At 42.1% G+C, this 27,696-nt stretch overlaps 1 protein-coding gene across 1 annotated transcript; it reads right to left on the bottom strand.

The window, feature by feature from the left end:
- Nucleotides 1–2,604: 2,604 nt before the first annotated feature.
- On the bottom strand, nt 2,605–27,012 carry LOC119252306 (boLa class II histocompatibility antigen, DQB*0101 beta chain-like). The gene is made up of 6 exons (XM_037519483.2): nt 26,611–27,012; nt 25,962–26,229; nt 15,393–15,404; nt 12,466–12,734; nt 11,885–11,996; nt 2,605–3,647 (listed from the first exon to the last, which is right to left on the bottom strand). The coding sequence occupies exons 1-6, from the start codon at nt 26,734–26,736 to the stop codon at nt 3,529–3,531; spliced, it is 906 nt and encodes a 301-aa protein (XP_037375380.1). The 5' UTR covers nt 26,737–27,012; the 3' UTR covers nt 2,605–3,528.
- Between the last annotated feature and the right edge of the window lie 684 nt (nt 27,013–27,696).

Genomic DNA, 27,696 nt, shown 5'->3' with positions numbered 1-27,696 from the left:
AAAGAGCTAGAAAAAGAACAAACAACTACAACACAAAAAAACCTAAAGCCAGTAGAAGAAAGGAAATAATAAAAATCAAAGCAGAAATGAATTGAAATTAAAAACACAATCCAAAAGATCAATGAAACCAAAAGTTGGTTCTTTGAAAAAATAAACAAAACAGACAAACATCTAGCAAGGCTCACAAAGAAAAAAACGGGAGAAAACACATATAAATAGGATTACAAATGAAAGAGGAGAAATCACAACAGATTGAGTAGAAATCAAAAGAATAATCAGAGATGTCTTTGAACACTTATATGCAAACAAATTCAACAATCTAGAAGAGATGGATAATTTCCTAGAACGATATAATCATCCAAAGCTGGACAAAGAAGAAATAGAAGAAATAAACAGACAAATTACAAGCAGCAAAATTGAGGCAGTAATCAAAGCACTCCCCAAAAACAAAAGCCCAGGCCCAGACGGCTTCACAAATGAATTCTACCAAACGTTCAGCAGTGAATTGGTGCCTATCCTACACAAACTCTTTCAAAAATTGAAAAAGAAGGAATACTACCAAATACGTTCTACAAAGCCAATATTACACTAATACCAAAATCCAACAAAGACAGCACAAAAAAAGAAAATTACAGGCCAATCTCCCTAATGAACACTGATGCAAAAATCCTCAGCAAAATCCTTGCCTACAAAATCCAACAATGCATCAAAGGGATAGAACACCACAATCAAGTGGGATTCATCCCAGGCACAAGGATGGTTCAACATACAAAAATCGATTAGTGGGGCCTCCCCGGTGGCGCAGCGATTGAGCACTGGGTTGCGAAGCTGCCAGCGGCCTCTGTGGCGCCGGTTCGATCCCCGGCTGCTCCCCGGCCACAGGAGGAGAGTCCCACATGGCGCGCAGACCTCTCCTGCCGCCCGCTGCTCCCCTCAGCAGTGTACTTAGGTCCTTCTGCCTGCTCTGCTCCCCGCTCTGGCTCTGGTGAATTCTCTCACCCTCCCGCGCTTCTGACTGTACCCAGTGCATGTACAAACAAACAAACAAACAAATAAATAAATAAATAAAAATACATGCCCCTTTAAAAAAAAAAAAAAAATCGATTAGTGTAATGCAACACATCAACAAAATCTTTGCACTCCACTCAACTGATGATCACAAAGATATACAAAGAGCTCACACAGCTCAACAAAAACAAAATAAACAATCCAGTCAAGAAATGGGCAGAAGAACTTAAAAGACATTTCTCCAAAGAGGAAATGCAAATGGCCAACAGGCATATGAAAAAATGTTCAACATCCCTTATCATCAGGGAAATGCAAATCAAGACCACACTGAGATACCACCTTACACCAGTAAGAATGGCACATATCAAAAAAACAAGCAACAACAAATGCTGGCGAGGATGTGGTGAAAAAGGAACTCTCCTACATTGCTGGTGGGAGTGTAAACTGGTCCAACCACTGTGGAAAGCTTTCCGGAGGTTCCTCTTTCTACTGAAAATGGAGCTACCATATGACCCAGTAATTCCCTACTAGGGATATACCCAAAGGACACAAAACAGTGATTCAAAAGAGCACCTGTACACCTATGTTTATTGCATCAGTATTTACAATAGGTAAAACCTGGAAACAACCCAAATGCCCAAAAATAGATGACTGGATCAAGAAGATGTGGTATATATTCTCAATGGAATATTATTCAGCAATCAAAAAAGATAAACTCATGCCATTCACAGCAACGTGGATGGAGCTAGAAGGAATTATGCTCAGTGAAATAAGCCAGAAGGAAAAGAGAAATATTAGATGGTTTCACCTATAGCAAGAATATAGGGGAACCAAATAAGACATCAGTGAAAAAAAAATAATAACAGTACAAAACACAACAAAACAAAAACAGACAATTATAAATCAGAGACATTCTGCAGGGGAGGAGGAGGGGGAGGGATGAGAGGCAGGGAGGGAGGAGCACAGGGGACTGTGGTGATGGTGCACGGGTACATTGGGGAAGAAAATTCTATGGGGACTACACCTGAGGTGGTGGGGGAAGCAAATATTGTTTAAATATGAACAATGATGTAAGAAAATTTTAAATTAAAAAAATAAAAGAGTTAAAAAGGACATTATGCACAATTGGTTTAAAGTATTATAAGAAAATAGTATTAGTTACATTATAAGATCCTGTTTACAATTGCAACAATATTACATTAGGAACTGATGAAAGAATATATGTATAAACTTCCCATGAAGGTGATAGACTGGTATACTACATTAAAGACTAAGTCTGAATAGGAATTTTCTTAAATGCGCAATATTTTAATGCAATACTAATCTAAGGAATATTTTCTTGAGAATATGCTAAAGTACCAAAAAACACTATTTTTACTTTCTGAAGCAGGTGAGTAAAATGATCACAAAAATGGTCTTTCTGTCATGAGAATTTAATACTACAGAAGAGAGGTTATGGAGAATTATTCTTTTACATTACACCATGTATTGAAATGAATTTTAGAGTTGAAAAATAGGAACTGAAATTGGACTTGCAGCTTCCTAAGTGTTATGTGCAGCTGCCCCTGTACACAGAATGCAAGGAGAGACCAGAAAGTCAGTAAGCCACTCCAGATTGTTAAGTGGCAAGACCAAGTAGTTTTCTGCACCTACCAAACCATAGAATACAAAGGCCAAAACTGGGTTCAGTCACATGTACTACCCACGTAGTCTCATTACCACAATACTACTTCAAGGCTATGTCCTTAGAGCAGCTTCTGGGAGCAAAAAAGTCGCTGGATACACATTCCAAGGTCAGTGGGTGAGGAGCCTCCAATTGTCTTGATCATCCAGCCATTGCATCCTCTTGATCACTTTCTCCAACACCTCCCCTGCAGACATTCTTCCATCATCCACTCTAGACGAGGAAGCTGAGTCCTCCAAGGGCTGAGCAAAACCCAGGTTTGTCCTGTCATGGGCCAGGTCACAGAGACAGGCTTTTAGCTGTGAAGGGCTGATGGGTACCCAGACTCTGGTCCCAGGCTGATATGGCTGCAGAGTTTAGCAGAGTAAGTCCGATTCCCAGTCTGGCTGTCCATCACTGTAGTGCCAGCAGGGCACAGAGCAGGTTTTCTATGATCCAGGCAGATGGGTAAAGGACTCCTGGAGCCCTCAGTGGCTTTTTGGGCTTTTAATAATCTTTTTGCACCATTTGTCATGGTGCAGGCCAGGCAGGAAGGTCCGGGGCCGGGAGGCTGGCAGGCCTCCTATCCCCCAATACATCTTCACTCTTTCTGGACTCTCAGGTATTTTCTTATGCTCTCTTCGCTGGTCTCTCGATCCATTGTCCTCTGCCCCTTCCCCTGCCACAGCCCTTATAGGTTCAGTCTCCGCTCAGGTGCACCCACCTATGCTCACCCACACCACACTCCCAGGGCTGCCATCAGGCACGAGTGTAAGACAACAGGTGTCAAGCACAGATGCTAATGGCGGGAGGGCAAAAAAAAAAAAGCTGATCACTTCCATTTACCCTCCAATCCCCTAGCCAACTCTCATTCCTGCATTTCCAGGAAGTGGCTCCAATTTTCCTTTCCTGGATTTCAGCTCCATCTCCTTAGTTCCAGATGAAAGTTTCTTCCCTTTGCTGTCCCTGGTGCCAACTGAAAAACCCAAATAAAGATTTTTCATTCTTCTTAATGCCATTCAGCCTTTAAAGCACAAGCAAAATGTTTTGTTTATACATGATGAATCTACTAATGTATGTATGAAATCACATAAGAACACAAGTGTGACCCTGCGTGATCTGACTCCAGCCCACAGGACTTAATAAATCAAGGGTTTGAGTCTTGTGGCTCTGAGAAGGAAAAGTTGTCAAAGATTTTGGGAATCACTATTTTAATCTGTGTTTCCTCTTACAGGTGCCTGATTTGCTGCTGTGGCATCTGTTTCCAATGCAACCCAAAAGCTACCAAATTAGCTGATAAAACTCCTTGCTGATAGTTCAGAGCACATTGCAGAAAAGGGATATGTGAAATTATAAGGGCCATGAGGAATGGAATGTTCGGGAAGGTAATCAAATTAATGTGATTGACTGTTGGCCTATAAGATAGAGCCAGGTAATTAAGAGTCTCCACACCACAACCACCTACCAGAGAAAGTGCATTCCACTTGCCTTCTTCCCTGCTGCCAGAAGCTGCTCAAGGACATATCCTTGAGATAAAATTTGTTGCTAAGACTATCTGAAGAGTGCATGTGATTAGTCCCATTTATAGCCATGGACCTCCCTAGTGGCACAAGGGGTTAAGCATCAGCATTATGAAGCTGTCCGTAACTACTACAGCACAAGTTCAATCCCCCGTCTCGCCTGCTGCACCCCTTAGCAGTGGATTTCAGTAGATCCGCCTATTCTGTTCCCTCTCTGCCTCTGGTGAATCCTGCACCCTCCACACCTCTGGCCTGTACCCCAGTTCTTGTATGCATAAATAACTCTTAAAAAAAATGTTTATAGCCTCATTAAAATTTTGGGAGACAAGGGCAGAAAACGCTCTTATCTTACAGCTTCCCAAGAAAAAGCCTCTAAGTAAATTCTCCCAGTGATTAAAAATGCCACGAACCAGACAGCATGTGCAAGAAAGTGCATCTCCAACTTGCCATTTAGGATAGGAACCTTCCTTCAATAAACACTGCTTGAAACTGGGAGAAGGCTCCCCACACAGCTAGAGGTGAGCTAGGAGGCACCCCCATGCCAGGCCCTGTCTGGCCAGCAGTCCGAGCCCAGAGTGGGAGTGGGCACCAAGGCCAGGGTAGACCACAGGCACAGGAAAGTCCATCTCTGAGTAACCATTTTAGAATAGGGACCTTCCTTCAATAAAGACTGCTTGGAAATGGGAGAGGGTTGCACCCCAAGCCAGAGGTGAGCTGCAGGCCCCCACAAGCCAGGTCCCACCTGGCAGGGAGCTACAGCCAGAAGGGGATCCAGCAATTTGGAGCCCAGAGTGCAATCCAGCCACCCAACCTCCAGGGACTTCAAGACACACCTTTGGAATTAAACAAACACAGAAGGAGGAGATATTCTATGACAGTGACCATTAACATACTCAAAGTACAACTGCCTCACTGGACTTCTGGCATAAAAGTATTTGAATCAATAGGACCACCAGTTTCCAAAATCCCAGAAAGAGCACACCAAAAAGATGCCAATCTGTACCAGTGACACAGTGTCCCAATGCATAGGGCAAATTAGAAAACAAGCAGCAGGAAGAAGAAAAACTACATGCAATGTAGAAAGCCCTCAGGAAAAAGACACACCACAAAAAGAAAACCACCAGATTGCAACAATAGTGACTTAGAAGAACTTCTGAGCCTTCCAGAAATAGAATTTAAAATTGCTGTAATTAAAAAACCGACAAAAATCATTAAGGAAAACAACAATCAGAAGAATGAAATTGAGTCCATAAAGAGGGAAGTGAAGGAAATGCAGGAGATCAAAGGATTAATGGAAGAGCTAAAGAACTCTGGGAAAAGCAGTGATAACAGAATAAATGAAATGGAAGAACAAATAAGTACACTTGAGGACACAGAAATAAAATGAACCAAAACAGAAAAGGAGAGTGAAGCATGAATGAAAAAGATTGGGAACTATCTGACTCCATGAGGAAAGGAAATCCAAGAGTTATAGGAATCCCAGAAGGAGAGGAGAGAGACATAGGAACAGAGAAAATATTCAAGGAAATAATTAAAGAGAACTTCCCAAACATGAAGAAGGAGCTGAAAATAGATGTACAAGAAGCAAGAATAACACTAAATTTCCATGACGAAAAGAAAAATACAGCAAGACGCATAATAGTAAAGCTCCCAAGAATCCAAGACAAGGAAAAAATAATGAAGATAGCAAGAGGAAAGAAACAGATAATATACAAAGGAAAACCAATCAGGCTGACATCAGACTTCCCTGAAGAAACACTATGGGCAAGGAAAGAGCGGAGGGACATAGTCAACAGACTCCATGAGAACAAATGCCAACCAAGAATACGCTATCCTGCAAAGCTCTCCTTCCTCTGTGAAAAAAGAATAAAGACCTTCTCAGACAAACAGGAACTCTGGAATTTCATTACGACTATACCCCCACTACAAAAAATACTACAAGGAATCCTAAGTCAGAACCAACAGAGGGATGAATAAGAATGAAACAAGATCAAAAGAAAAAAAAATTATTACTAAAAAAATGAGTAAATAAAACCTGAGAAAAGTCAAACAAAATGGCATATGGGCACTAACATATCAATATTAACCCTAAATGTAAACTGACTAAACTCTTCAATAAAAAGACACACAGTCACAGGCTGGATGAAGAAATAAAACCCAACCTTTTCTGTCTCCAGGAAACTTACTTAACTACAAAAGATAAAAATAGAGTGAAAGTAAAGGGATGGAAAACAATCCTACAAGCAAATGGACCAAAAAAGAAGGCAGGAACAGCCATACTTATATCAGATAAAATAGACTTCAAACTCAGATGGTCACTACATTATGATCAAGGGGAAAATACTTCAAGAAGAAATAACACTCATTAACACATACTCACCAAATGAAGGAGCACCAAAATATATCAGACAATTATTATCATCGCTGAAAACATATATGTAGTAGGAGACTTCAACACACCACTATCACCAATGGATAGATCAACAAGACAAAAAATGAGTAAGGACACTAAAACTCTAAATAAGGAACTAGAGCTCATGGGCTTAACAGAAATCTATAGAACACTAAACCCAAAAAAATCTGAGTACACATTTTTCACAAGTGCACATGGATCATTCTCCAGGATCAATCACATCCTGGGACACAAGACAAACATCAACAGATACACCAAGATTGAAATCATACCAACCATCTTTTCTGACCACGAAGGCATCAAACTAGAAATAAACCATAAAAAGAAGGCAAGGAACTCTCCTACCTCATGGAGATTGAAAACCACACTACTGGAAGACCACTGGACTAACAAGGAGATCAAAGAAGAAATTAAAAAATTCTTTGAACTGAATGACAAGGAGGACACCAATTTCCTAAATGTATGGGATGCAGCAAAAGCAGTAATAAGAGGAAAATATACAGCAATATAGACTCACATCAAGAAACAAGAAAGAACTCAAAGAAACAACCTAAGCTCAAAGAACTAGAAAAAGCACAACAAAACCCCAAAACCAGTAGAAGAAATAATAAAAATCAAAGCAGAAATAAATGAAATTGAAACTAAAAATACAATCCAAAAGACCAATGAAACCAAAAGGTGGTTCTTCAAAAAAATAAATAAAATAGACAAACCCTAACGAGGCTCACAAAGGAAAAATGGGAGAAAGCACAAATAAATAGGATCACAAATGAAAGAGGAGAAATCACAACAGACACAGCAGAAATCAAAAGAATAATCAAACAAGCTCAACAATCTAGAAGAGATGGACAAATTCCTACAATTCTATAATCACCCAAAGCTAGATAAAGAAGACATAGAACACCTAAACAGAACAATTACAAGCAGCGAAATTTAAATGGTAATCAAAACCCTTCCAAAAACAAAATCCAAGGACCAGATGGATTTACCAATGAATTCTACCAAACATTCAGAAATGAATTAGTGCCTATCCTTCACAAACTCTTTCAAAATATTGAGAAGGAAGAGATAATACCAAACACTCTATGAAGTCAACATTACACTTATACCAAAACAAAACAAGGACAACACAAAAAAAGAAAAATCCAGGCAAATCTCTCTAATGAACATGGATACAAAAATCCTCAATAAAATTTTAGCTATCAGAATCCAACAATGTATCCATAAGATAATTCACCATGACCAAGTAGGATTTATTCCAGGGACACAAAGATGGCTCAACATCAGAAAATAAATCAATGTAATCCAACACATCAACAAAAAGAAATATAAAAACCATATGATAATATCAATAGATGCTGAGAAAGCTTTTGACAAAGTACAACACACATTTATGATAAAGGCCCCCAAAATTCTCGGGATGCAAGGAACATACCTCAACATCATAAAGGCCATATATGACAAACCCATAGCCAATAGCATTCTCAATGGTGAAAAGCTGAAAGCATTTCCATTAAGATCTGGAACAAGACAAGGACGTCCACACTCACCACTGCTTTTCACTATAATACTGGAAGTCCTAGCCAGAGTAATAAGACAAGAGAAAGACATACAAGGAATCCAAATAGGCAAGGGAGAAGTCAAACTATCACTATTCGCAGATGATATGATTATATACATAGAGAATCCCAAAAACTCCACAGAAAAACTAATTCAACTAATCAATCAGTTTACTAAAGTGGCAGGATAAAAAATGAACACACAAAAATCAGCAGCCTTCCTATACGCAAACAATAAATATGAAGAAGGAATCAAGAAAACCATTCCTTTTATGATTGAAACAAAAAAAAATCAAATACTTGGGAATAAACCTAACAAAAGAAGTAAAGGACCTATACAAAGAAAACTATAAAACACTGTTAAAAGAAATAGAAGTAGACACAGAGAAATGGAAAGACACCCCTGCTCATGGATCAGAAGAATTAACATTAACAAAATGGCCATCCTACCAAAAGCAATCTACAAATTCAATGCTATTCCAATAAAAATTTCAATGTCATTCTTCAAAGAAATAGAACAAATATTGATGAAATTCATATAGAGCCGCCAAAAACCCCAAATAGCCAAAACCCTCCTGATACAAAAAGAAGGGAATGGAGGCATAACTCTCCCAGATTTCAAACTATACTACAAAACTATAATAATAACCAAAACTGCATGGTATTGGAACAAGAACAGACACACAGACCAAAGGAACTGAATAGAAAACCCAGAAATAAACCCACAGATTTATGGTCAACTAATATTTAACAAAGGAGCAAAGAATATGCACTACAGCAAAGAAAGTTTGCTCAACAAATGGTGCTGGGAAAACTGGGTCGCTACATGGAAAAGAATGAAACTTGACTACTACTTCACATCATGCACAAAAAACAACTCAAAATAGATTAAAGAACTGGACATAAGACCTAAAACCATAAAATATATAGAAGGAAATATAGAGGAAACACTACATGACATGCACCTCAAAGACAGCTTTACAGACACATCACCCAAAGCAGTGATAGTGAAGGCAAAGATAAACAGTTGGGACTACATCAAATTAAATAGCATCTGCACAGCAAAAGAGACAATAACTAAAATGCAGAGAAGCCCCACCGACTGGGAGAAAATTTTTGCACAGAACTCTAATGATAAAGGACTGATGACAAAAATCTACAAAGAGCTGATGAGACTAAACAAAAAAAAAAGAAATTAATCCAGTCAAAAAATAGGCAGAAGAACTGAAAAGAAACTTCTCCAAAGAGGAAATGCAATGGTCAACAGGCATATGAAAAAATGTTCAACTTCACTTGCAATCAGGGAAATGCAAATCAAAACTACAATGAGATACCATCTCACACCAGTGAGAATGGCACATATTTAAAAAACTAGCAACAACAAATGTTGGCGAGGTTGTGGAGAAAAAGGAACTCTCCTTCACTGATGGTGGGAGTGCAAACTGGTCCAACAACTATGGAAAGCTGTGTGGCGATTCCTCAACCTACTAAAGATAGAGCTTCCATATGATCCATCAATTCCACTCCTAGGTATTTACCCAAATGACACAGAAACATTAATTCAAAAGGGCACCTGCACCCCTATGTTTACAGCAGCACTATTTACAATAGCTAAGCTTTGGAAATAACCCAAATGCCCAAAAATAAATGACTGGATCAAGAAGATGTGGTATATATACACAATGAAATATTACACAGCAATCAAAAAGATAAACTTATGCAATTTGTAGCAACATGGATGGAGCTGGAAGGGATCTTGCTCAGCGAAATAAGCCAGAAAGAAAAGGAAAAATACCAGATGGTCTCATAAGGATGGTCTCACTCATAGCAGGAGTTTAGAAAACCTAAATAAGGGACCAGGATAAAGAATAACTATAATAAAGAGAAAGTCAAAATCAACAAGCAACTATAAACCAGAGACACACTGCAGGGGGGAAGGGGTGGAGAGAGGGGGGATTAAGGTCAAAATAAGGGGGGTACAATTTTATGGGGAATATAACCAAGATGAAAATGCATACATTGTGCAAAAACGAAATTGTAAGAAATATATAAAAAATAAAAAAATAAAAACAAAAAGAAATGCCACCAACCAATATTGAAATATCTTTCCTTCAAACTGTCCTTACACTCTGTGTATGAGTCAGCTTCAGATTACACCTGAGTTATATCCCAGCAACCTGAAAGGTATATGTCAATTATGTCTCAATTTTTTAATTCTATGATTAGCATGAACTTAGTAAAAAAAGAAGACAACAGACAGATAACATATAACCATGTTTAATTATCATAAAGCTCTATAGCACATTAATGGATTCAATGTACTCTCTTTGAGGGGAATTGGAAACTGAAAAACTCCTTGCGACTGAGGAGACGCTGCTGGCCGCACTCAGACAGGCTCCCTGGTCAGTGCTAAAAGCAACATCACAGCCATATCCTTGGGGTAGGGGTCACAGGAGGTGACATGGTGACTGAGTCAGAGTCACATAGGATTCTCATCTCAGAGGGACAGACTAAAATGCATCTGAGAATTCTGGGTAAGGACAGGCAGGCATTACAGAAGAGCAAAAATCAATCCCGATCAAAGTGTCCTTAGGAGTCAGTGCAAGAGCCCTGTAAGAGAGAGACAATGATCAGCTCAGGGGACCCAGCAGGACATGCCCTCTCACCTTCCCTTGTGGCCACCGCAGCATCAGAGAAAGCTGAGGTAGGGCTTAATGTCATCACAGCCACTAATATCTGTGTAGAGGAGAAATCAGCCAAATAAGACACAGCACTTCAGTCCCGCATAGATGTGTGTGAGGTTGGGAAGCAGCTGTTAGCCCCTCCACAAAACAAAGGTTTCGAAGGTTCTAGTAAATGTAATAACTAACCTTCTTTCCATCCCTAGTGCAAATTTACTATAAATTCACACAGGAGTAGCCACCAACATAGGGCTCAAGATAGAGGGTATCATTCTGGTGTCTGACACTCAAGATATGGCTCTGACTGCAAGTTTCACAGAAAGATGCTACCAACATCATAGCCTGGCTCTGAGGAACAACCTTAGGAGTGTCCTTCAGGAACTGGGCAAATTCTCTCCTAACTGTTAATGCTGGAGCAGGAATTAGGCTATAAGCCAAGACCTTTGTGCCCAGACACACTCACCTAACACCCTACTTCTTTTACCTGTTCCCAAAATCCCCTTTAAATCAGAGCAGAAACAGTACCTGCTGACGAAGGCCCGTGAGATCCTACAAAAGGAATTTATAGACAGAAAATTCTCATTACTCATTACACAAAGAGCCAGCCCTTCACTCACTCCAAAGGGAAATGAAATAAACCACTTAAAAATGAATTTTCTCCCTACTCATCAAGCACAAGGCCTTAATTGTCTGAAGGTTAAATCATTAAAAATAAATGAAACTGGCATGTAAAGGAAAGGAAGCAATGCTCAGACTCTCTTAAAGGAGGAAACTTTCAGAAAGGAACCAGTGAGACAAAGTTGAACAGTTAAGAAAAGACCTAGAATATACTACACCTATTATAACTGCGGTCAGGCTACCTTTCAGCCACTAAAATCTTATTCCAAGGTCTCCCCCTAAGTTGTTCCATCTCCTCCCATCACCAGTCCAACCCCCTTTCTTTCAGCATCAAGAGGAAAGAACTACAACTAAAGACGGAAGCCTCCCTGAACAAAGGATCATGCCCAGTTCATCTTCCCCACTTCCCCAGAGTAATTTACCTTTCTGGTTCTTGTGATGGATAAAAAGGCCCAGCTCGAGGAAGATCAGCCCCAGCACGAAGGCCCCAACACCACTCAGCATCTTGGTCTGAGCATAATCAAACTGTGCCCTGGGGATCAGAGCCTGAATGTTAGCACTTGTCCCCCACACATGGTGTCCCTTTGGGAAGTCTGAAGTCCAGATGCAGCAGGTAGGGATAACAGGGGAACCTAGACCTCCTTTCTGACCAGCCCTAGGGTAGGAAAGACCAGCCAATAAATCCTTGGATATAGTGGGTAGATGAGGAAGGGGAGGGACACATCTATCACCTTAAACCCTAAGACCCCAGTCACCAGCCACAATAGTCACTCAGGGCTGGGATCTGGGGCCATGATGTGTAGAGTGATCTCTCTAGTATCTGGAAAGAAAACAAGATTAGGATTTTTCTGATGCCCCCACCAAAAAATAAGTGATCTAGTCTCTAGATTTCTAGCTCAGTAGTAACATAGAGGATAAAGGATCAGATGGATGAACCAGAGAAGCTCTGTAAGCTCTCCGATTTGTGAGACCCAAGGAAAAAGTTAACAAATGGCCCCTTACTCCACTTCACGAGGATGGGGCTCTGCAGGCTGGGGTGCTGTACTTGGCAGGTGTAGACATCTCCAAGCTGGGGGGTCATTTCCAGCATCACATGGATCTGGAAGGTCCAGTCCCCATTCCTAATGAGGGGGGTGGACACTACACCAGCTGTCTCCTCCTGGTCATTCTGGAACCACCGAACTTTGACCTGGCCAGGGTAGAAATCTGTCACTGAGCAGATGAGCAGGTTGTGGTGGCCTAGAACCTCTGTCCTGGACAGGGAGATGGTCACTGCAGTTTCACTGAGGAGAGCAACAGAGAGAAGACATAGTAAGATGTGAGACCACACAGCAAATCTTCCCAAGGGGAAGAGCCCTTCCTTGGGTTCAAAGTTTTTGTATCCCTAGATTCCAAGTCTTAGATTAGGATCTGAGCTTAAACACTCTATTAGCTTAAATAAACACATTCATCAGTTTCCTTTCAGTGTTAAGAGGTAACAGAATCATTCTTTTGGAGTTACTCTATTGATACTAATTGTTAAACATATTTCAACACTAACTGAAGCTCTTTAAAATTACAAACTGCTATATTATACAACCCATTATTCATAAAATTTAAAAAAATAAAAACAAATCTGAACTTCTTTCCCCCACACCTATCTATGGAAGTTGACCCTCAGGAGTGACCATAATTACTCATACTAGAACAGACTAGGACATACTCATACTCATACTAGGACAAACTCATACTGGTTTCTATTAGTCCTCCTACTCCAGGAGGACTCCAGCATCTCTGACTTTCCTACTGGCCATGTGACCATCAATACTTATCATGGCCTCAGGAACAGTAACATAGACTGAGAATTATGAATTACAGACATCCAATTGTTAGGGAAAAAGGATGTCCTGAGCAAACTCCATACAGGTTTTGTAGACTCCGCCCCCACTCCAGACCATAGCCATCAAGATACTGGGAACTACAAATCCCATCACTACCAAAGGAGGGTTTCTGGGACCTGAGGGTGGAGTTAAGCAGTCATGTTTTGTTTGGGTATAAAACCAGCAATATGGGCTTGGGTCACTCTCTTGGCCTCACAGCTCTTGGCTTTTCACTGGCTCTCAGCAGGTCATTGAGATTCCAGGTCAGAGGAATGGGTAGGATGCATTCTCAAATTTATCTTCCTCTTTTTCTCCCTGAGTTATCCACTTCTTCATTTCCCCTTCTTTTGTAAATAAATATTTAATTAACCTTTGTGTGTGCCTACAGTCGAGCATTAATAAGTCCATTTTAAACATGCAGGTGAGGACCCACAGTCATGCAACCCATTTCATATCAGGGTTTTCCTGTAACAGTTCGGTGCCCAATGTGGTTGACCAAGTTATACCTGTGGTTGACCAGACCAAGGTAACTTTCCTTGCATTGGTCACCATAAGTGCACTAGGTCTGCAGGACACTTCACCTATTGAGAATTTGCAACAACAAATTCAGGCTCTTACTTTAGCTATTGAGAGTATGAGGGATGAAAACCATACTATTTTTGAACCAGCTTTTAAGAGTATAGAGGACCAAACTTTTAAAAGCATGCAGGATCAAGCTTTTAAAAGTATGTAGGACCAGATGGAAGCTGCCCTCCATATGGGAAGGCTTGGCTGATGGCACAGAGAAGGGATAAAACTTCCCCTTCCCATGAGGACTGCAAGAGGGCAGAGTTAGAAGAGGATTATCATTAGTTAAACACCTTAAACACATCAGGACAAAAATCCTTCTCCATGTGACAAGGCCCTCCTGCACAGACTCCTGAGGCTCCACGACCCCCACTGCCCTCCATAGAAGAAACTAAAATGGCATCTCCTCCCCACACTAGACACGGCACCCACTTTGGCAGGAAAAGTCACCCTGAAGCAAGACAGTTTCCTCTTCGACATATGCCCATGGGCGGCTTGAATGAACATGGGCAACCTGCTGGGTATTTTTGGTCATACCATCCTTTTAGCACCATGGACCTCCTAAATTTGAGGAGCTCTGTGCCTTCATACCTGCAGGATCCTAAGAGGATGGTGAAATTGTTTGCCTCTATTTTCCTCTCCCACAGCCCTTACTGGGCAGATACAGTCCAGGCTACAAACTTTGATGACTCTGGACAAGCAGAGAATGGTTTTCAGGAAAGGCAGGGAGGCTGACCGTCTCCACCAACAGGATAGAGAATACCCAGAGCCAGATATGGTTTTCCCAGTGGTGGATCCTGAATGGTACCCCAACAATGGGGGAATGGAGATGTTAGAGCTCTATAAAAAATGTTTACTGGCAGGACTGCAGCAGGGAATCCCAAAAAAAAATTCAACAAAATCTTATAGCTTGAACAGGGAGCTAATGAGGATCCCTCAAAGTTCCTTGAAAGAATTATCCAGACATATACCACTCACACAGATATAAATCCAGATGCCCCAGAAAATGCTCATCTGATCACTATGACATTCATTACACATAGTGCCCCTGACATAAGGAGAAAGTTAACAAAGGCGAACGGCATCACAGAGATGAGTCCATCCCAGGTAGTGGACTTAGCATTCAGGGTTTATAACAACAGAGAGGACAGGAGACCGAAACCTGTGACTGTTTTTATACAAAGGGAACACAGGACAGGGTTTCAGGGAAATGGTAACAGAACAGGGAGAGGACCCAGGAGAAGTGAATCCCTAGGGAGAAATCAGTGTGATTATTGCAAGGAAGAAGGACATTGGAAGTACCATTGTCCCAGATTACAGGTAAGCAGAAGATAAAATAATGACAGGAAGGCAGGAAAGAAGGCCGATGACACCACAACATAATGATTCACACAGTGGGTACAGGAGAGGATATAGACAGAGTACAAGGAACCCGGAAACAAGGAGAGAGGAAATGAGACAAATGTTAGTACATAGAGAAGATTCAGATGAAGAATAGGGGTACCCAGGGGCTCCACTAGATCTAATGAAGCCCATTAGAATAACCCCTTCAGAGCCCTAGATAATACTCACTGTTGGGGAACATCTGGTTTCTTGGCAGACACTGGAGCAAGATACTCTGTTTTGAATTCTAAATTGACCAAAGTGAGCTAAGAGACCGTACCAGTCACTGGGGTTACAGGAAGGCCACAGCACACAATAGAAAGCCTTCTTACAACCTTTGGAGTGCCGGCTGGGCACCACACAGCTCTAGCACAGGTCCCAGTACATGGAAGAGTGTCCAATCCCTCTACTTAGCCATGACCTTTTAAGCAAGCTTAATGCACGAATTATGTTCCCACCTCAAAATCAGAGGCTTCACCTACAGGTACCTCCAGAACATGTGCTGCAGTTCCAGATGCTACTTACTCAAGATGTTCCATCAAAAGGTGAAGTTTTATCTTCAGAAATCATTGAAAGAGTAAGTAAATGGGTATGGGCTGATGGGACCCCAGGACATGCGAAAAATACAGAGCCTGTAAAGATAGAAGTGATAGAGGGGAGCAAAACCCTGAGGAGGAAGCAATACTCCTTAGAGGAGGAGGCCTTGAGGGGGATTGAGCCAGTTTTGAAAAGTTTCCTTCAATCTGGACTCATTCGGCCCTGCCACTCACCGTACAACACTCCGATTTTGCCAGTGAAGAAACCCCACACAGGCAAGTACCGCTTTGTTCAAGATTTAAGGGCCATTAATGACATTGTCCAGGATATATATCCCATTGTGCCCAATCCCTACACCTTATTAACAGGCATACCTGGTGACTTTGGGTGGTTTTCGGTATTAGACCTTAAGGATGTCTTTTTCCGTATCCCAATAGATGTTCAAGATCAACTGCTTTTTGCCTGTGAATGGCAAGACCCTAAATCCAAGAGCACTCTCCAGTATTGCTGGACTGTGCTTCCACAGGGGTTTAAGAACTCCCAACTATTTTGGGGGAAATACTAGCCAAGGATCTCAGAAAGGTTCAATTAAACCAGGCATCTTATTACAATATGTAGATGATATGTTGACTGCAAGTCCAGACTATGAATCTTGTCTGGAAAATACCACAGTGGTACTGAAACACCTGGCAGAATATGCCTACAAGGTATTACCTCAAAAGGCACAGACATTTAAACAAACGGTGACAATTGGGGGTTTGAAATTAAGAAAGGCAGACAGAGCCTGATAAGAGAAAGAAAACAGGTAATTTCAGCCCTTAGAGTCCCCAGCAACCAGCGACAGTTGTGCAGATTTTGGGGTATGGCTGGGTTTTGTAGGATTTGGATTCCTAACTTTGAATCAATAGCAAAACCCTTATATGATGCTCTCAAAGGCCTGGACTCTGAACCTTTGTCTTGGACTACAGAACGTCAAAAAGGCTTTGATGAAATAAAAGTAAATTTGATCTCAGCACCAGCATTAGGGTTTCCAGATCCTAGGAAGCCATTCAGACTTTATGTACATGAGAGACAGGGGGTTGGTCTAGGAGTGCTAATCCAAGACGTTGCATATCTGTCCAAACAATTGGACCACACCACTAAGCGATGGCCTCCATGTTTGCATGCTGTGGCTGCCACTTGTGACCTCCTACACGAGGCAGAGAAGTTTACATTGGGTCAGCCCATTACTGTGTGTGTGCCACATCAGGTCTTGACATTGCTGGAGCAGAAGGGTGGACTTTGGTTAGCGGCTGGAGAATGGGAAATATCAAGCAGCTCTGTTGGACAATTCTAATTCGAAACTGCAGATTTCCTATTCCCTGAATCCTGTCACACTGCTTCCAAGCAATGTAGATGGACCTGAGGATGAAAATTTAATCCATAACTGTTAAGTATATGCCAGCTGACAGGATCTGACTGGCTGGCCAGCCTCTGCCAGATCCAGAGTGGGAACTATTTACATATGGCAGCAGCTTCATGGAGCAAGGCCATCGATGTGCAGGATATGCAATGGTGATGCTCCAGATCACCGTAGAAGCCAAGGCTTTTCTGGCAGTTACATCAGCACAATATATTTACTGACTCAAAGTACTCTTTCATGATTCTCCACATGCACAGGGCCATTTGGAAGGAACGAGGACTCCTTAACTCCAGTAACATGGATGTGAAACACCCATTAGAAATCCAGGCCTTGTTAAAGGCAGTAGCTTTACCATCAGCTGTTGTCGTGATACACTGTCCTGGCCAACAAAAGGGTGGGTCTGACATGGCTAAGGGCAACAGGGCAGCTGATCGGGTGGCTAAGGCCGCTGCCAATTCTGCTCTCCAGGGTACACTCATCCCTCTTGTGGACCTGACTCAGTATACTCCTGAATACTCTGAGCGGGATGAGGAGAGAGCTCGTGCATGGGGATTTACTTAGTTTGATCCCAGCTCTACTTAGACAGTAAACCCTCCTAGGGTGATATTCCTCCCGGAGGCCCTGGTATATCCGGTGTTAAAACATCTGCACAAAGGTTCCCACTGTGGGAGAGATGCCTTATTAGAAACAGTGCGCCCATATTTGAAGGGTCCATATTTACATAAAACAGCACAACGGATCACCCGAGGTTGTCAAATATGTGCCAGAAATAACCCCAAAACTAACTGACTCCCACCCTAAAGCCATTGGGGTTCAATATTGGGGCAAGTGCCCATTTGAGGACTGGCAGGTAGACTTTACGCAAATGCCTAGAACAACAGGCGATTTCAAATGCCTACTGGTTTTTATGGACACATTCTCAGGATGGATGGAAGCATTTCCCACCAAGACAGAAAAAGCTTCAAGGTCACAAAACAGTTGCTAGAGGAGATAGCCCCTCGCTTTGGGTTGCCCAACTCCATCCAGAGTGAAATGGGCCAGCATTCTTCTCTGATGTTACTCATGCAGTAAGCAGTGTGTTACAGAGCAACTGGAAATTGCATGCTGCATGGAGGACACAGTCTTCTGGAAAAACTGAAAAAATGAAGCACACCTTAAAGAAAACCTTGGCAAAACTGTGCCAAGAAACACAACTGCGCTGGGACCAGGTACTCTCCCTTGCCCTCCTCCGCATAAGAGTGGCACCTAGAAGTGGGCTACAATTAAGCCCCTTTGAAATTGTGTTTGGAAGACCCTTCCAGGCCTCAGTTCTGAAAGCCACTCCAGAAACAGAACAAGACTGCAGGATCACACAATATGTGAAACACATCCAGGAGGTTTTGGCAGTAATTCATAACTTTGCAACCTCGAGGATCTCTATGCCTCCTGATCAACCATTGCATCCCTTCAGACCTGGAGATGAGGTCTTACTCAAGACGTGGCAGAGAGGGGATGCCCAAAACCAGCTGTCAGAAAAATGGACTGGTCTGTAAAAATGGACGTTTTATTAAGCACACATACGTCTTTAAAACTTGGAGGCATAAAACCCTGGGTACATCATTCCAGAGTTAAGAAAGCCCCAGAAGGAACTGACCCAGAAACAAAATCCCATTGGTCTTGTGAACCCATCGAGGACCTGAGATATTTATTTAAGAAAAACACAAAAAGTTAAATGTTACTGACTTCTTTTCCAGCCATTGTAGCAGGATGCCCAAGGATTCACTTTTCTGAAAAAATCCTGAGAAGACTGACAAGCTCTAACCAATCTCTTTCCTTTCAAAGTTTAGGAGATGTGAAATAACATCTAGAATCATGCATATGCTGGCAGTATTTTTTAAAAATAATTTAAATTTCTATTACACAGAAAGGCTTTCAATTTTGATTTTGGTATTTCCTTTCAACTTTTTTTTTTAACTTTGAGGATTTTTTTCCTGCTTGTTTTTGTTATTTTGGCCTCTGAGTGAAACTGCAGTTGTATAAGATATCCCATGCATGATAAATGGTAACTAAAGAGCTCTCTGTGTCTATATGTTATATGTCTGTGTGCCCTTGTCTTGGCCTCTAGAGGTTGACAAATTGGTATACATGTGCCGATAGATATTCAAAAAAAAAGAAACTAAAGATTATGTTTTGATTGTCAACATTGTACTACTGAACTGAGCCGGTGCCTTCATAGAGATTAAATATTTCTGTTGCTGCCATTTTCTGATATTTATGGCAAAGCTTCCCAGAAATCTAAATTGAAGTAAAATTTGGTGGCTGTCATTTGGTTGATTGAAGGAAATTTTGTGGAACCTCAGTAGAGCTCCTGAGACACTCCACAAAATTTCTTCCTCCTCCTGGGAAAGTCATTAGATGAATTTGTCCTATTTGGTTTACCTAGTAAAGTAAAACTGGAAGGGAAGCATTGTCACTTGGGAAAACAGTAAAACTTTGTCATGTACAGAAATGTTAACAGTGGTTTTCTAAAATGTGTCTAAAACATCTCAGCATCTAATATGTATATAAATTGTCAATGGTAATTGTTGCCTTGCAATGTTGTATGCCTCAATAGTTTGATATCTACAGAAATTGTTCAGGAGAAAATAAGGGAAAAAGACCTCAACAGATTCCTATTGGTGGAACTTTTGATGGAACAAATTTCCTTCAAAGGACTGAATAGACTGTTGGAGATACAACTGATTTTTACTAAGTTTTATTTGACATAATACTGATAATTTTTTTTATTTTGTTTTGATTCAAAGAAAGTTTTCTTGTTTTGACTGACTAGTACCTGCAGCAATGATGCATTTCTTTTCCAGCAGAGCTAACTTGTGTTTGCATTTTCTCTCCCCTTGACACTAACACAGCATGAAAATAGTGGTAGTAATTTTTTTTTTCTGCTCATGTCAATGTCTATTTTTACATAACTTCCATAGGGATTTTATCTGTTTAAACCAAAAAAAAAAAAAAAATTGGTAATGAGTTTCATTGTGTGGCTTTGAATGGAGTTCTTCCAGGAAGTTGAAATAGAGCTGAACGAAGAAGAGGAGAACGTGCTACTTTGTTTATAGGGTTCCAGAACCTCCAAAGAGGGTGAGGAAGCTTGCCTTCATTGGCAGGACTGGACAACCCAGAAAAAGAAAAAGTCCTGGTACCCTTGATTAGAGGAAAGCCCAGGTGGGGTCTGGCAAGACCAACTTTGTTCATGAAGCCTAAATGGCCCGGATGTCAAGAGTTCACTCTCATCCTACATGGAGTGTTCCAACAAAGCCAGCTAAAATTGCTGTTTGGTTATTCTGCCCTGTGATTTTATGCAAAAATAGGTAAAATGGTTTAAAAGTAGATTTAGTTTGCAAATTTTTGCTATGCTGTTGAAAAAAAAAATGGGATCAGGGTGGAGAGAACTTGCTTTTAAATAAGTTGAACCAATTTTAAGATTTTTTTTCCTTCCTGTGATTTTGATATATTTGCTGTCTTGTTTTGGCTAATGCCTCCAGAGGATTTTTCTTTTCCTTTTGGCTTGGACTGATGAACTATTTTCCAGGAATGGAGGACTTTTGTTTTCCATAATAGACAATATCTGGAGAGACTGGTTTTCTTTTAAACTGGAACCTTGAAAATTTTCATCTGAGGCTGCACCCAGCACCCATATATTTGATCTTCATCACCATAGAAATGGTGGCAAAAAGTGGAAGGGGGGAATTGTTAGGGAAAAAGGATGTCCTGAGCAAACTCCATACAGGCTTTGTGGACTCCACCCCTGCTGCAGGGGGCCTTGATGCCCCAGCCAGATATGACACTGACTAGCAGCTAAGCTAAAGGGCCTCACACCGTGGGACTGAAGATTTAACATCCCTTTGTTTTTTGTTCTTGGTCATAAAGAGAAAAAAAATTTCTCAGAAAGTACATTAGACAATAAATTATATGTATCAGCATACTGCAAGCAAATGGCACGGAACATTATCTGTTTAGAAATTAGTTATTAAACAATTTGGCCCACTTGACAATGGGAGACAATTTATTGTACATGCCTGACAAGCACCCCAGCACAACAATTATAGTAAGTCCTCCTTTGCTTTTTAGAAGTTTCTTAGGAAAGTTTTTAAATGAAGTTAATTGTGTTAAGGAGTTTCTAGGTAGAAAAAGTTCTGATAGCTGAGAAGCAGCTGGCCTCTGGCTGAAGGCCATATGAATAGAAGAGTCTTTTGATGCTTAGGCTTTAGCTGATAGGGATGTACTGGCAGCTATCAACTGTCTTAGGTATTTGTCTAGCTGAAATAATAAGTTTTAGTGTAAGGCTTAGTTTTTTATCTATTAACCTTGAAGGCTACCATCTAGCTGAGACCCGTAGGAGCCAGTAGTCTGTGGGAATAAAATACACTAATTGTTTCTGCTTCACACATGATGATGTAATTTTTTCTGCTTGCTAAAAATGAATAAAATAAAGACCTGCTGGGTCTCTTGGCAGAAGATACTTGCACCTCATCCAGTGTCAGTGTCTCCTCACTACCTCATCCCCTTCCCCTTAGCCCTTAAGTTTTCACCAAAGCCGTCTCATCCTTTCAGGAACCCCTGACACGACATTTGCCAAGGCTGGTACCCGGCACTCCCCACTCCAGACCATAGCCATCAAGACGCTGGAAACTACAAATCCCATCATCACCAAAGGGAGGGTTGGTGGGACATGAGGGTGGAGTTAAGTAGCCATGTTTTTTGTTTGGGTATAAAACCAGCAATTTGGGCTTAGGTCACTCTCTTGGCCTCACGGCTCTTGGCTTTTCACCAGCTCTCAGAAGGTCATTGAGATTCCAGGTCAGCAGAACAAGTAGGACACATTCACGAATTTATCTTCCTCTTTTTCTCCCTGAGTTATCCATTTCTTCATTTCCCCTTCTTTTTGTAAATAAACCTTTTATTAACCTTTTGTGTGTGTGCAGGTCAAGCATTAATTAGTCCCTTATAAGCATACAGGTGAGGACCCACAGTCATGCAACCTGTTTCATATCGGGGTTGCCCTGTAACACTATGTCCAACAAAGTAGGACAAAGTGGCGATCTCATCCTTCCTACAAAGCAATATTTCTCAAACAGGAAATATTCTATAATTCTTAAAATTTGAGAGCAAGAGCACTTCTTAGCTAGTCAACAAAGCATCTATCTCAGGCCTCCCTTGTGGTACAGTGGGTTGAGCACAGTGCTGTGAAGCTGTCCGCAGCCTCTGCAGCATGGGTTCGATTCCCAGCTGGCCAGGGAGCTACCCACACGCTGCAGCAGACCTCTCCTGTCTTGTCCACTGCTCCCCTCAGCAGTGTTTTCAGTCTGTCTGCCTGTTCTGCTCCTCTCTCTGTCTCTGAATTCTCTCACCCTCCCATGCCTCAGGCTTGTACCCCAGTTCTTGTATAAATAAATCTTTTTTAAAAACCAAACAAAGCATCTATCTCAGCTTTTACTCAAACCTAAGCTTAGATGCCCTTTTGTGATAAGCTTCCCCACAAAAATTTATATTAAATACATCAACTTCCATTTCCACATCACATGCCACCTATATTCCATTCATTTGTTCATTCATTTGTTCATCCAGTCACAAATATAAGTTTCACAAGCACTGGAAATTTAGAAGTAATCAAGAGACCAAGGTTGCTACCTTTACAGAACTTGCAATCTAGTAACAGAGACCAAAACAACAACAAAAAAGAATGTTATATCAAAAGTGTGTAATTTTTAAAGGAAAAGGGAACTTTGAAAAAAAATAAATGTTTGCCCATGCCTCTATTCCTGTATTGTCTCAGATTGCTGCTTATGGTCAAATATAACCTACCTTTCCTTACCTACTTTACACATCTGCTCCTTTATTTCTCTAGCCATGTTACTGCACCTCCCATATTACCTTCATGTGAAACTATATTAATAATTTGCATGTATTTTATTTGCTAGTACATTACCTTGTCTCATTTTTCTATTTTTCCCCTAATATGCTTTTAACATTCAAGCGAATTTCATTACTAGCTGCTTATCCTACTCCATCCCCCTGCTGCTAATGAAGAACTTCCTACTAGCATGTTCAGACACTATTATCATATATATTCTCCATAAAAAAAAATACTGAGGTTCCTACAATCTGGTTAATAAAAATGTAATGTTAACATAAAAGTATAATTGGATCTTGCTAAGTTCAGCAGCCTATCTGGTGCCTCATGTGAGTCATCATCAGGTTCTCCTTGCTGAGATCTCACTGGTGTCATGGTCAAATATATGGACTTACAAAAACTTGTTCAATTTAAACAGGTTAGGAGTAAAAATAAAGAACTTGAGTTCTTGAGAAAAAATGTAAGAATAATTTTTATTAAAAAAGAACAGGAATAGCAAAACATATTTTTCAGTACTATTAGAATGTGGGTAAGAGACAGCAAGAAAGTGTAAAGTCACCTAAAATGTATGTGACTATGTATAAGAAACATTGGAATTAATTAGAGATTGATTAATCAGCGAAATTCCAATGCCTTGAAAGTATCATTTTGTCCATGCACACTGAAAATAAGCAGTAATAGACTTAAATTGTTGATCGATCATAGTAAATTGATCATTACTAGCTGTAAAGAGGCTTTGCTTCCATTGGAGTCTATATACATGTACTAAAGAACATAATGACTGTCATGTATTTTGGGGGAGGCATCAGAACCTCGTGAATAACTGTGGGCTAGTTACATAAAATGCTTATTATGTACCAATATCAGCACATATAGAGTGGTGATGTTAATCCCTAACACTCAAGGTAGTCATGATATTAAATGGCATAACATAGAAGCTGCTTCATAAGGTAATTGTCTGGAAATAGGTGTCATTAATGACTATAATTAACTTTCAAAATGTCTACCCCTAAAGTGGATGATGATGCCAGGATAAGGAGAGACAGAAGAGGCAGGGTTTAGACCAAAGATAGCCTGAAACAATTTCTACTCAATGACTTCACAGTATCAATTTATTCACTTCAAAATTTCAACTCTTCTTAATATGCCACTTGTTAAGCTTTAATAAGAAATAAAAACTCTACACAATGGAACACTAATCAGTGATCAAAAAACAAAAAAAAAAAAGGTAAACTCACCACATTTGCAACAACATGGATGGAACTGCAAAGGATTATGCTAAGCAAAAGTATGAAAGAAGGGAAAAAAACAAATATTGAATGGTTTCATTTATATGTGGAATACAGGCTGACCACAGATCTGAGGCAGACATCATGGGAGGGTCAGGGAGGGGGTCAAAACAGAGGAGGAAAGAGCACAGGACTGTGGTGATGAATCATGGGTGCGGAGGTGGTGAGAGAACTGTTGGGACTACATACAAAGGGAGAAATCAAATACTGTCCCAAAGTTAACAACAATATAAGAAAATAAATTTAATTTTTTAAAAAATCTCTCAACACACCAAGAAAAGTATTTTTTTTTTTATTTTTTTTTTTTTTTTTTTTTTTTTAAGATTTTTTTTTTTTTTTTTTTTTTTTTTTTTTTTAATGTTTATTTGTACAAGCACTGGGTACAGTCAGAAGCGTGGGAGGGTGAGAGAATTCACCAGAGCCAGAGCGGGGAGCAGAGCAGGCAGAAGGACCGAAGTACACTGCTGAGGGGAGCAGCGGGCGGCAGGAGAGGTCTGCGCGCCATGTGGGACCCTCGCCAGCGGCCGGGGATCGAACCGGCGCTGCAGAGGCTGCAGGCAGCTTCGCAGCCCAGCGCTCAACCGCCGCGCCACCAGGGGAGGCCCAAGAAAAGTATTTTTAAAATAAAGCATTGAGGGACCTCCCTGGTGGCACAAGGGGTTAAGAGGCAACCTATGAAGCTACCCTCAGCCACTGCAACATGAGTTCAATCCCCGGACAGGGAGCTACCCACATGGTGCAGCAGTCCTCTCCTGTCTTACCTGCTGCTCCCCTCAGCAGTGTATTTCAGTCAGTCTGCTTGTTCTGTTCCCCACTCTGTCTCTGGTGAATCCTCTCACACACACCCCCACACCTCTGGCCTGTACCCCAGTTCTTGTATGCATAAATAAATCTTTTTTAAAAACAATAAAGCACTGAGCAAAACAGTAAAGAATAATTTAATAAAGCCAGTTTTTATGGCTCTGTTTACCCTTCTGTTTTTTCTTGAGCTTAAGTGGATGGGTAGTATCTGTGTTCATTTAAATGGACGAAGGTTTGAACTCATACTAGGTGCCAATCAGAGAGTCAGGTATTAGGCATACAAGGAGTATTAACATATTTCCTCTCCTCAAAAAAGTCAAAGGCTAGTGATAAACATTTAAGAAAACAGAAGTGAAATGAATAATAATTTGAAAGCAAAAAGTCAAACTACAGTGTGTCACTACTCTAATGCACTACCACTTGAGCAAGATGCCCTGTGTGCAGGGGGAGGCTGGCCCAACCCCACCCGGCCCGACCTTTAAGCTTCTCAGCAGCTTGACCCCCAAAGGCGGATTATACCCTGGGAGCTACCCAGGTTGGCAGGCAGCCAGGAGTTTGGGGGGAGGAGAGAGGAAAGCACTGGGGGCACAGGGCACAGCTTAGTCAAAGGTGAGAGAAGTGGAAGCAAACAGGCCTGAGGCACAGGCAATGGTGTGCAGAACCAGTGGAAAGAAGAGCAGAAGTGGGGCCTCACCCGGCAAGCCTGTCCACCTCCCGGCAACGACGCCCCTCCTCCCCCGAGAGTGGCCCGCAAGGACGAGCCCCTGCGCTCACCTTCCCGCTGCCAGGTGACAGGGGCTAACACCTCGTAGTTGTATCTGCACAGCGTGTCCACCGCGGCCCGCGTCTGCTCCAGGAACTCCTTCTGTGCGTTCCAGTACTCAGCGCTCTGCCGCCCCAGCTCGGTGACCGCGATGAACTCCCCCAGGTCGCTGTCGAAGCGCACGTACTCCTGGCGGTTGTAGATGTATCTGGTCACGTACCGCACCCGCTGCGTCCCGTTGGTGTAGTAGCACAGGCCCTTGTGCTGGTGCACAAAATCCTATGCGGGGAGTCACACCCGCAGCTCAGCCCCGCAGCCCCCAACCCCGCCCCGCTGCCTCCCGCTGCTGCCCTTCCCAGGCCACGCTGTTGGTGTCGAGACCCCTGAAAACCCGCTGCTCCCCTCAGACTCTCCACCCAACCCTGTGGGGCCCCTGGCTCGGAACCTGCCGCGGGCTCTGAACCCGGGTCCCCAGGAGGCGCTCCCCCAACCCCGCCGCCCACGCAGCGCGCTCGGGGCTCCCCCCTCTGAGGGGAAGATGGAGGACAGTGCCTCTAAGGCCAGGCCGGGGGTGAGAGACCCGAGCCAGAGAACAGGACAGATGCGGTGGGGTTCATTTTATGTCCATCCCCGTATTTAGTGGAATCAGAAAATTCTCACATGAAATCCCATTTTCCGCAGAGCTCCGGAAATCTCGGGACAAACAAGCGTCCAAGAAGCAGGAGACTCCCAGGGAATGAGGAAAAGGTCTAGAATGAAGTGCTTGTCTCCCCCTCGCGAGCACATTCTGGGTGCCTGGCAGGGCGCCCTCCTCCCCTGCCTGAGCCCGCTCAAGTCACGGTTTTACCCAAAACCAGTGAAAATGCAAGTGAGGCGCCCTGTCTGTGCTCGCCCAGCCGGCTGCGCTCAGACACGGAGCCCACCGCCCAGGCTGACTACTCAGAGTTGGGAACTGGCGTCCTCTTCCTCCAGTACTGAGGTCCCCACATTTCCCCACCTCAGAACCCCTTAGTATTTAGTCCAGACAACGTCTTGGGCTCCCAAATAACAAATCCTGCTGTCTTCTCTGGAGAGATTCACATCTTAAAAAAAAAAAAAAAGCCACCACTATTGATAAACCATGTTCTCTGCCCTGCACAGCAGGAGAGCAGCTTGTCTCCCTCATGGTGTGACACGCCCGGGCTTTCCTCACCCTCTCATTAAAGGCGGAAATGAGAATGTACATAGCTCTTTCTCAGAGAGAGGAAATGTGTTAATTAAAAAGAAAAAAGGTGTGTTCTGAAATCATGGAAGCCCCAACCTCCGCCCAGGGGTCCCTAGAATCTGTTCCGAGGGTCAGTCCCCTGCACTTACTTGGAGACGCTCTGCCCTCAGTCACTGGGGCGCTCAGCACCACCAGCATCACCACCACAGCTGCTGTCCACAGGCTGCCGGGGGTCCTCAGAGCTGCCTTCCAAGACATAATTAGGAACCAAGGGGCAAGTATGGGTAGTCAGCATACCTCGTGGATATGACGTACCCCCTTCAGAGAATAAAACCCTGGGAAAGCCTCCCGCACAGCAGGATTGGAGAGGCCACGGAAAAGGACCCAATCAGCACTGACGCTGCAGCGCCTCATCTGTCTCTGGGCAGACTCTTTTTCTGAAGGTTCTCAATCCACTGCCTGGCGCTGTGTCTTCATTAATTTGTACCTTTTGAGGTAAAAAGTTGCTCCCAGATCTGAGAGCAGATCCAAAGATCGAATGC

This window comes from Talpa occidentalis, unplaced genomic scaffold (genome assembly GCF_014898055.3).
Source record: "Talpa occidentalis isolate TD23 unplaced genomic scaffold, MPIMG_talOcc4v2.1 talOcc4.2, whole genome shotgun sequence".
Lineage (NCBI taxonomy): Eukaryota > Metazoa > Chordata > Mammalia > Eulipotyphla > Talpidae > Talpa > Talpa occidentalis.
This window is presented reverse-complemented; position numbering and strand designations above follow the sequence as displayed.

What these genes read in the sequence shown, in the direction of transcription:
- LOC119252306 (XM_037519483.2), bottom strand. Translation starts at nt 26,736, where the DNA reads ATGTGCTCGCGAGGGGGAGACAAGCACTTCATTCTAGACCTTTTCCTC. An exon ending in GCCCCATCCTCGTGAAGTGG is followed by an intron (nt 11,997 to 12,465) that starts AGTAAGGGGCCA and finishes GCTCTGATCCCC; the next exon opens with AGGGCACAGTTTGATTATGC. An exon ending in CCATCACAAGAACCAGAAAG is followed by an intron (nt 3,648 to 11,884) that starts GTAAATTACTCT and finishes TGGGTTTTTCAG; the next exon opens with TTGGCACCAGGGACAGCAAA.